General features: G+C 33.7%; 1 protein-coding gene across 7 annotated transcripts; it reads right to left on the reverse strand.

The window, feature by feature from the left end:
* Positions 1 to 7,027: 7,027 nt before the first annotated feature.
* Positions 7,028 to 10,446, reverse strand: LOC112277561 (putative choline kinase 2). 7 transcript variants are annotated; one of them, XM_090247375.1, is made up of 8 exons: positions 10,318 to 10,446; positions 9,019 to 9,522; positions 8,690 to 8,811; positions 8,356 to 8,548; positions 8,010 to 8,127; positions 7,832 to 7,879; positions 7,548 to 7,639; positions 7,028 to 7,324 (listed from the first exon to the last, which is right to left on the reverse strand). In XM_090247375.1, exons 2-8 carry the CDS (start codon positions 9,469 to 9,471, stop codon positions 7,226 to 7,228), a joined length of 1,125 nt encoding a protein of 374 aa, XP_090103501.1. In that variant the 5' UTR covers positions 9,472 to 9,522; positions 10,318 to 10,446; the 3' UTR covers positions 7,028 to 7,225. The 7 variants fall into 7 exon arrangements, with proteins under 7 accessions (XP_090103501.1, XP_073387447.1, XP_024365804.1 ...); XM_073531346.2 differs by having other exon boundaries at positions 7,548 to 7,648; positions 10,318 to 10,443; XM_024510036.3 differs by lacking the exon at positions 10,318 to 10,446 and adding an exon at positions 10,097 to 10,252 and having other exon boundaries at positions 7,548 to 7,648.
* Positions 10,447 to 10,665: the final 219 nt, after the last annotated feature.

The following is a 10,665-nucleotide window of genomic DNA, read 5'->3' on the forward strand; positions in this document are numbered from 1 at the left end:
TTTCAAATTTTTTGTGCTTGTTTTTAACTCATTTTTTAAGAAGTGTGGAAATTTTGAGTTAAGATCAACACTTCATTCATTAGTTATTGAGGTATACATCTATTATAGAAATTACTAAAGTTTGGTTTAGGATTTAGGATTTGGTTAGGATTTAATTTAGGATTAAGATTTGATTAGGCTTTGATTTAGAATTAGGTTTTATTTAGGATTTAGGATTTTATTTAGAGTTTAGGATTTGATTTAGGGTTTAGGATTTGATTAGAATTTGATTTAGGATTTAGGAATTTATTAGGATTTTATTTAGGGTTAGTGTTTTGTTACAATTTGATTTAGGGTTTAGGGTTTGGATAGAATTTGATTTAGGGTTAGAATTTTGTTAGGATTTGATTTAAGATTTAGAATATAGTTAGGATTTGATTTAGGATTAGGATTTGGTTAGGATTTGGGATTTTAGGATTAAAGATTTGGGATTTAGGATTTGATTTAAAGATTAGAATTTGATCAAGGTTTGATTTAGGGTTTAGGATTTTATTTGAGTTTATTTAGGATTTAAGATATAGTTAATTTTTGGCCTAAAGTTTGAATGAAGTCCAATAGGATTTCAACTAGGATTAAATTAAGATTTAATTGAGATATATTTAAGATATATTTGTAATTATTTTCATATTTCTTTAAGATTTCTTACTGTTTCTTTATAATTCCTTTGAAGTTTTTCTAAATTTGATTAAAATTGGTTTAGCATTATTGGTGTTTAATTAGAAGTAGGATTTTGTTGTAGAAATTTCCATTCTACCTTTAACAATCAGGTGCCCAGAACAATCTTAAGCAAGACTTCATGTATTAAGACAACATGCCGTTGAAATCTTGCATACCTCCTAATAAAGATCTTATTCTCTTCTCAAATCCTTCACCTTATTTTATAATAGAAGTTTATTTAGGATCAAAAAATCAAAAAGTCTTAATTTATTAGATTCAGGAGCCTCAGCTATTTTTATAGACAAAGATTTTGTCAAAAAATAAGAGATATTGTTAGTCAAAAAAATAAATTTATATATATAAAAGTCATAAATAGTCGTTTGTTATCTTTTGAACATGTCATATATGAGACTTTTCCTATAGATGTAGCAATTAAAGATCATAATAATATGATAATATTTGATGTAATAAGATCTTTATTTAATCCAATTATTTTAGGATTATCTTGATTAAAAAAATATAATCTTCAAATAGATTGGATTTCTTGTAACCTAAATTTTTTTGATAGTTTAATCCAAAATTTCATTAGTGAAGTAAAAATACATAAGTCTAGTACATTCAAATCCTTATTAGTAGGTGCAAAAGCTTTTATGCATGCTACAAAAGAAGGATTATCTTTTGTTTTATATGCCATACTTATTTCTGATGGCAAAAAGACGTCAAGTGGTATTCTTAGTCAATATCAAGATTTTAAAGATGTTTTTCAAAAGAAGAATGTAAATATTCTTCTAGAACATTGTTCTTACATTTATTCTATTGATATTCTTGAAAGAGCTCAATCATTATTTGGATCAATCTATAGCCTATTATAAAATGAATTAGTTGCGTTTAAGGAGTACATTGATAAGAACTTGGCTAAGAATTTCATATGTCATTTTAAATCTCTAGCTAGGACTCTTATCTTATTTGTGAAGAAAAAGAAAGATCTTTGTGGATATGTATGGACAATCAAGGACTCAACAAGATCACCATTAAAAATAGATATCCTCTATCTTTGATTTCAAGACTTCTTGATCAATTGAATCAAGTAAAGATCTATACAAAAATAGATCTACAAGGAGCATATAATTATGTATGTATTAAAGGAGGAGATGAATAGGAAATTACAATTTGAATTGGATATGGATATTTTAAATATAGTGTCATGCCTTTTGGACTCACAAATGCACCAATTTCTTTTCAACATCTAATAAATGATGTCTTTCTTGAATTTTTTGATGATTTTATTTTTTTCTGTTTAGATGACATCTTAATCTATTCTAAAAACACAAAAGAATATGAAGTTCATGTTTGTCATGTATTACAAAAATTTAGAGATACAAGATTATATGCAAAGTTTTAAAAATGTATATTCTACACTACTTAACTTGACTTCTTAGGATACATCATTTCCAATGAAGGACTAATGATGGATCCAAAGAAGGTCTAGACTATCATAGATTGAAAGACTCTAAGAATAATAAGAAATATACAATATTTTTTCAACTTTGGCAATTACTATCCGATCTTTATCAAGATTTTTTCTCAAATTATAGCTTTACTTATACATTTGACTTATAAAAGCAAACTTGAGTAGAGTAAAGAAGCTAAAACATCATTTGATGCTTTAAAAAAGGAGTTTTATTTTATTAAAATTTTATATCATATTGACTTCTCCAAGGATTTTTTTATAGAAATACATGCATTAGACTTAGCCTTGGATGCAATATTATTACAAATAGGAGTAGATGACAAAATCCATCTAATAGTTTGTCATTCCAAAATATTTTCAGCAATCAAGATCAATTATGAGATCTACAACAAAGAGCTCCTTGTAATTATGGATTCATTTCAAAAATGGTGTCATTACTTAGAAGACACTTCAAGTCTAGTCACTAGATATATATATAGAGAGATCACAAGAACCTCAAGTATTTCATGTCAACACCTATTTTAGATTGTCGCCAAGCTCATTGGAGCATGTCCTTATCAAGATTTGATTTCAAAATTACTTATCGACCTAAAAAACAATAAGGTTTATCGGATGCCTTTTCTAGACTTTATTATCTTGTACCAAAAGAAGAAGATACATCTTTTTATTAACAAAAAATGATTCTCTTGAAGCTAAAATATTTTCACCTTTGAGCAACAAAATCAATATTGACTATTGATTCAATCTTTATCAAGAAAATTCAGTAAAGTATGTCCCTAATCTTTTTGATTGTGATATTAAGAATAATTCTTCTAAGTCTCATGAGACTTCTAAGTTCAAGTTTAAGAACAACCTACTCTATTTTGAGGGACAATTATATATTCGAGAAGGTGGGACACAATTATGTATTCTTCAAACTTGTCATGACTTTCCAATAGCCAAATATTTTAGATACAACAAGATTTTGGAGCTAATATCAAGAGATTTTTGGTAGCCTCAAATGTGAAAAGTATTCAAAGTCTTTATACAATCATGTGATATTTATTCAAGATTTAAAACTATTTGCCATTGATCTTATGGACTTCTTCAACCATTACCTATTCTAAAACAACCATGGTCTTTGATTTCTATAGATTTTATCATAGATCTTCTAATCTCATGTTTATATGATTCTATATTTGTGGTAGTGGATCATTTTACCAAGATGGCATATTTTGTATCATGTACAAAATCTATCATATGTGAAGAAATAGCTAAGCTTTTTTTTAACAACATCTATCACTATTACAGATTGCTTAAAGATATTATATCAAATAAAAGGTACTAAATTTATATCAAGATTTTGGAGAATCCTTTTCAAGTTTTTGAAGGTGGATATAAAGCTCTCTTTAGCTTTTCATTCTCAAACTGATGGGCAAATAAAATGGATGAATCAAGTTTTGGAGTACTTGAGGTGTACCATCAACTATCATTAAGATGATTTGACAACTCTTTTACTATTGGCAAAGTTTGCATATAATAATTTAGTACATTCTTCTACTCAACAAACATCTTTTTTTTCCAATTATGGTTATCATCCACAACTTGATACTTTTGACTTTTAAATAGTTAATAATTGTGTGACAAAAGATTTGACAAATCATTTTTTAAAGCTAGATGCAATAGTAAAGGCGCAATAAGAAGGAGCTTAAGAAAAACAAAAAATTAATGTAAATGCCTATCACAAAGAACAACCATAATTCAATGTAGGTGATAAGGTATAATTACTTTGTGACAATGTCAAGACTACTCATTCTTGTATTAAGTTTAACTATTATAGGCTTGATCTTTTTTTATTAGTGAACAAATAAATCCTACTCTTTATCGATTATATCCTCTAGAGTCTATGAAGATACACCTTATATTTCATGTGTCTCTTCTTGAGCCATATAAAATTGTGAATATCTTGAAAAGAAGACAAATGCCACTTCTTCCTATTAAATTGGATAATAATGAAGAGTTTGAGGTAGAAGAATTCTTAGATTTAAGGCAACACCAAAATAGATTAGAATATTTTTTTTCATTAGTGTGGATATGATTTTAATGAACACACATGGGAGCTAAAAAAGAATCCTGTAAATGCAATAAAGAGAGTTGAATCTTTTCATCAATGACATCTGTCAAAACTAAGGTGAAGAATAGCAAATCTTTGCTATAAAAGAAATAAGATCCAAAGAAGGTAGCATTCTACCTTCTACCCTTCTTTGTAGCTTTTGTATAATTGTGACATTAAAGAGATGCAGAACCAACTACCAATAGATTCAACTCAAGAACTTTTACTTGCAGACTTACCAAATGAGACATTGCAATTGTCTCAACCATTAAGATGATGAAATCAAGCTTGAGATCTTCAAGAATGACATGTTCTTCCTTAAATAGATGGCAAGATACAACGTCTTTGATATCACGACCTTAGAAGAGACTCTCGATGTGTGGTGATTTTATTAGAGGTAGGAATAACTCTTGATGGTGTTTTAAATTTTTTATTTAAAGGAAGTTACAAAGGCCTCAACATTGATCAAATTAGAGGGTGGTCTTCTTACTTTGGTATAGGATACTATCAATAGCTGAGAAGACTTATCAATTATCTTTGAAGGAACAAAGATTAGATTATGTGGCAAATACAATTTGATGTATCTTAGATTTTTTCAACATATGAAGATTACTCTTGATGGAGCTCATTCGTAAAAGAAGAGGTAATATTATGGATATACATAGATACTCTAATAAATACCTATATGATTAGGTAGAAGTAGGTAAATTTCATAATACCTTATAGATAAGCTTCCCAGAAGCTTTATAGACATTGCTTTGAATTAACATGTATTTGTAGTTAATTGATAGGCTAAAAACTTCATTAATAAATTAATCACATGTTGATAGCTTACAGAATAAGCTAACTATGTGATGTATATATAGAAAACTTGTCTTGCAAGTTAAGATATGTGTCTTGCAATGTCTACATGTATTGGAGGTCCTATATGATATTATCATGTAGCTTCTAATTAAGAGTATATATAGAGGCAAGAGTGAAGCCTGCTTCATTCTTTTGAATGTCTTTTTAATCTTTAATCTTGTTTCAAGACTTTCTAGTCTTGTTGTTTTTGGCAATAGCCATTCTAGTTTAATATTACATCATGTTTGAGTGACTTTCTAGTTCTTTTTAGTGACACAAGAGTGTATTGAGGATTTTCTTTCTTCAAGATTTGTATCTTTGACAACTTGCCTAGCACAGAATAATTGATGGATTCTATATAGACTATGGTGTAACTATTTCTATCAAATAGATGAATGCATACAAGCAACCATTAGTCACCATTGGATCTAGTCTTCTTCTTGCTGAATTGACTTTTCTTTGCAAAATTACATCGCCATGATTATGATTTTTTTTAACAATAGCTCTTATCTTTTGATTCAATGACAAATATTGCCTTTCATTATCAAGATACATCAAGAATAATAAAAATAAGTAAATAAGTAAATAAAAATATTAAAAATTATACCATGAATAGCATTAGAATTCCAATCTTCTTGCTTCTATAATAATATGTTTTCAAATAGGAAGATGAATTAGAAGACAAGGCAAAAACCATGTAAACTTTTATAAAATGCATTATTATACTAATTATTAATGAGATTGAGCAAGAGAGCAAGAAAGAGCAAGTGAGAGCTTCAATCTAAGCATTGGAGACTTCATTCTTACAATGCAAAATGTAACAACATTTGGAACTAGTAAAAAGTGTTGTTAAATCATGATGTAGTGGAACAAGTGACAATGTTGTTCATTCACTTTGTTGAAACTGCACACTACGCATCAGATTCATTTGATTGGATATATATATATTGACAACAATGTAACCATGATCTACAAATCATGAAAAAAACTAAATCTAAAATACAACGGTTTTCTCACCTGTTGTAACATCAAGTTAATACTGCTCAACAAGATACAACATAAGGTACACTAGACTTAAATTCCTTTCATTTTTTATTGTTGGATTCAAATCCAAAAACCTTTGAAATGATATTGTAAGTTTTGAGGTTTGGATAATAAAAACATAGCTACTAAGAGTTGAATTGTTTTTATTTTTATTTCAATTTGATATTCTATTCATCCTTGCAACAAGTTGTATGTCACTAGTAGTGGATGCTCTAGATTTTGAACGTTTGAAAGACATTGTAGCACATGCAAAAAACTCAAGCAAACAAGAGCCATAGCATGTGGTAAGCAAGGATCGAGATTCACACACCTAATATATCAATTGTATTTTGCTAATCTAATTCAACCTCAAATTGCTTGAAAAAAATTAAAAATTAAAAAGAAAAAACTGAAACTAAAAGAATATATAAATCGGGTGACTAGTAGTGGAAGTAGCAAATGCTATGTTGAGGTTAGCAATACCCTATTTTTAAAACTTCTTTGTGATTAGTTTTACATATAATAAAATATAACATGCATGTAGAGCATCTAAAATTGTTCACAATTTCCCTCACGATTAAAAAGATGATCTATCCCAAATCACGTGTATAAAAAAATGATGGAAGTGAAGATAATAAAAATACAATTTGGTGCTAAACTAAGCGTGCTGAAAACATAGCATCTATGTGTACAAATTGGTATATGATACAAGCAATAAAAGATGATAAAAGATATGAGTTTACAGTTTTAAGACCAACGACCAAGCAAAGGTCCTCGGAACTTAAAAATACGAAATGAGCAGCAAAGAGCACGGTTTAAAACCCACATCTTAATATCCCCCAAGAAATGATGGTTCGGACATATACAGCACGAAAAGACAGTTTTACACAAGTACCAAGAAATGGAAGAAGTTTTAGGTAAATGATATGTCAAATAATCTGCACATTTGGATGTAAGGACTCAATAGAATGCATGTGTTCCTTCTAAACTAGCCTACCAGAGTGGTCTAAAACATTCTACTATACATAAGTGCTATCAAACCATATGGAGTTCAATCAACAACTTTCATCTTGCAGTAGACATATCCACGTTTGTAAGATCTACCTGCTCCCAAATAACTCACGTTTCAATTTAAAGTATTCTGAAAATCGCTGCTGAGAATATCTCAAGAAGTCGAATTCCACGTCTTGATGTGCAGCCTGTGACAAATTTCAAGGCATGAAGTTCCAACACCTTTCAATCAACATAATAACTTTGACGAGATGATGCGAATACATGGACACAACCTGACAAATCTTACGGACTTTGGCCCAGAAAGATTGTGGTTCATTATGAAACAGTACACAAGTCAGAACGAATCAACAACTAGTAGCCAAAGACAACAGAGGCAGATTCGTTGTGATAAATAAAATGAACTCTTACCGACAATAAGCCCCAAAGAGCCCAGTGCAGGTGGCTTGCAAGTACGAACTCGTCCACTTCCTTAATAAGTTTCCGCACATCTTCCTGAGATACTGAATCCCCTGTTTTAGACCACATCCAATAATATTCCCTTCGTAAAAGTTGGCAGCGCAACACTATTAAAAATGTAATGATAAAACTTTCTCTGGGGAAGTTTACGCACGTCAGAGAATACAAATCACAACTAACATGATTAAGGATCCGATAACACATAAGAGTTGTATAAAATGCTTAATATCAAATACCTGAAGCTTCTAGATATGCACGGCAGAATTGGCTCCGCTCTTCATAGTCTGCAAAGAAATCCCCTTTAAAGTTATGGTCATAAAATATGGAAAAAGGAAACTGTTCTGTACCCATTTGTAGAAACTAAGTCCGATTAAGAAAGAAGATTCAAGATCAGAATCATATGAATAAGCTCACCAGGGAAACTCTCTTGGTTTAACAAATGCGGCTCATCAGAGTGGTAATCGGCAGTCATCTCACAGAAATGGTTAGCAATGTCAAATGCTACGGGGTTGTAACTGGCGTACTCGTAATCCTGCTCCAATACAACAAAAAAGAAGCTTAGGGATCCAATCATAAAAGTAATAAGATGTTGAGTAGAGAAAATGACCACCTCAGCAAATGACTTGCATCTGGAACATCAAGTAAAAGGTGTTTTCCTTCTCAAAGATAATTCTGATGGGAACAGGACAACAATGCAGAACACGTTCTTTAACCATTACACTGAACCGACTAAAAGGTAATTTTGAGAAGAAGCACGTACTATGAGTGTGACGGAGTCATCTTTCTCTGAAACCATGATATTGCCATATTGCAAATCGTTGTGGCAGAATCCGATTCGAGTATCAGGCTTCATCAGTCGACGTTGCAGATCATTGATTTCATCATCCAATTTATTCAGCCCAAAATCCTCATCACTGGTGTCGGGATGCTCCAAAATCTTCACCAACCAATCCCTGACGAGCACTAAAGTTTTTCAGAAACCTCATTCAACACATGAATAACAAGTAAAACACTGATAAAAATATAACTACAAGCAAAAAAACTCTCCACAACATATAGTGCTAAAGTGAGCAAGATAGCACAGACAGGACTACCTGAGGCGTTCCCACAGCTTTGCTTTCCGTGGCCCTGGTATATCAAGCTTGTGGAACTCCTGCAGCTTCACAGCAATTTTTTTCGAAATCTCTGGATCACGTAAGTCTTGCTTCGTAAGTGTCTGCAGTAACAAGGCCCAGAAAAACCCTTTTAAGATGACTAACATATAGAGGACAAAGCGTAACGTTAATACACAGAGAATAAATAACACAATCACCGAAAAAATACATGACTCGTTTATTCCAAGCACACTTCAAGTACAAACTGGGGGACCTCAGAAGAAGTCAGAACTCTGAAAAGTAGGGGCATTAAAAGAAATGGTACAAACCCGTGCTCGCAAGAATTCCTCAACTCGACCGTTGGGAAACCGGCCTAACAGATGTGGGCCCTGATCTTTCAGCGACATCCGCTCGAAAGTCATTACCTCGTCATTCCTGTCAAAAAACATGCTTGAACCTTCCCCGTACACCCGCACAAGAACCTTGCGAGGTGGGTGGCCATTGTCTCTTTCCCAATGGCATTGATAAACATGGTTTGTCATGGCACCCTTGAGCCGTGTCAACGTAAGATCTTTGGGATCCAAGATGTCCATCCATTTTCCAGCCAACTTGTGAAGCTCTTTGTAGGCTTCGACGGGTAACTCAATTGACGTTTGTTTCACCAACGATGCATCGGCCGTATCGTTTTCCGCAGGCTCTGTCCCAGTCAGCCAACTCTCTACAGTACATGGCTTCGTCGTGGTGTGGAAAGAACTCTGTGAAACTGTATCAACGAGCACCATCCCGCCTTCCTCGTGAATGTGATCTCGTTTTCGACTTGTGATCTAACCAACCTGCAGAAAGAGAGAAGAAAAAAAAATGAACCAAACATTACGTAGAATTCCGGAAAGAACAACACACTGCGAGGAGGGAGAGGGAGGGATTTTTTATTTCAAAAGTAACTAAGAGGACAAAGAAAAAACACGAAGCAGGGTAACAAGAACACGAATAGTCTTGGCACTATCACAAAAACATGTCACGAAATCTACTGTCAAGATATTACTTCTTCTACTTAACAGCCAAACACCTGAAAAATGCTCAATAGCAACGCCACAGCACACTACATCTAACAAACCCCCAAACTAAACCCTGCACAGAAATCCGCACAAAACCCAACAGCACCTGCCAAATTGCCACCCTCGCAACGCCACTCACCCACTCACACCCGATCTCAGTCAGGCTCTCCCTGCGGTCCTCCACCGACGCTCTCGACTGATCCGGAACAACGCAACAACAACAACAACAACAACAACGACAACAAAGCGGCCCTTCGCATGTCGTCTCTGCAACACCGAATTCCACCAACGAGGCCCGTGGAAACCGTTCCGCAAACCTAGACGTGTGTCACTGCATATCTAATGCACCCACCCCCAAAAAGCACCACAGCATGGTCTGAGCAGATGATGTATGGAATCACGGTGTCCGAAAACTCGCAGATGGATGTCAGTCGTCGCGAGAAGCACTCGGCAATAGGCAACGGCAATACGAGGCAACCAGCGACGATCCAACCTTCGACCTATTCAGGCGCACCGCTATAAAGCCAACCCACCCCTCTCCCCTCTTTTCTAGCTTTACCACTCTCTACGTACCATGCTCCGATCTTGATCCAACGCTCCTCGTCGCCATTCCTGACATTCTTTTTCCCCCACAAACACCCAAATCCGCCATTCTCTGACTCGAAACATTCAAGTCTGCGTCAGCAAAAAGGAATGCCCTAAAATTGGCAACTTCGGTGTTTTTCCCCGTTGATTTGGTTGCAATTTTTTTGGATAAAATGCGAGTGTGGCCGCGAAGGCACTTGGAAACCGGGAGTGGAAACCGGCGAGGAATAATTTGTCGAGTGGTCACTCCCATTTGGCAGGAAGTGCCTCCCCACGTCTTGGTCGATGCCAGCAGTGCATCTAAAGTGGGGGAGATGTTGCATTCACACTGCGAGC

This window comes from Physcomitrium patens, chromosome 25 (assembly GCF_059467195.1).
Source record: "Physcomitrium patens ecotype Gransden chromosome 25, ASM5946719v1, whole genome shotgun sequence".
Taxonomy (NCBI): Eukaryota; Viridiplantae; Streptophyta; class Bryopsida; order Funariales; family Funariaceae; genus Physcomitrium; species Physcomitrium patens.

What these genes read in the sequence shown, in the direction of transcription:
- LOC112277561 (XM_073531346.2), bottom strand. Translation starts at nt 9,471, where the DNA reads ATGGTGCTCGTTGATACAGTTTCACAGAGTTCTTTCCACACCACGACG. An exon ending in AGGAATTCTTGCGAGCACGG is followed by an intron (nt 8,812 to 9,018) that starts GTTTGTACCATT and finishes TTGTTACTGCAG; the next exon opens with ACACTTACGAAGCAAGACTT. An exon ending in AAACCAAGAGAGTTTCCCTG is followed by an intron (nt 7,880 to 8,009) that starts GTGAGCTTATTC and finishes ATTTCTTTGCAG; the next exon opens with ACTATGAAGAGCGGAGCCAA.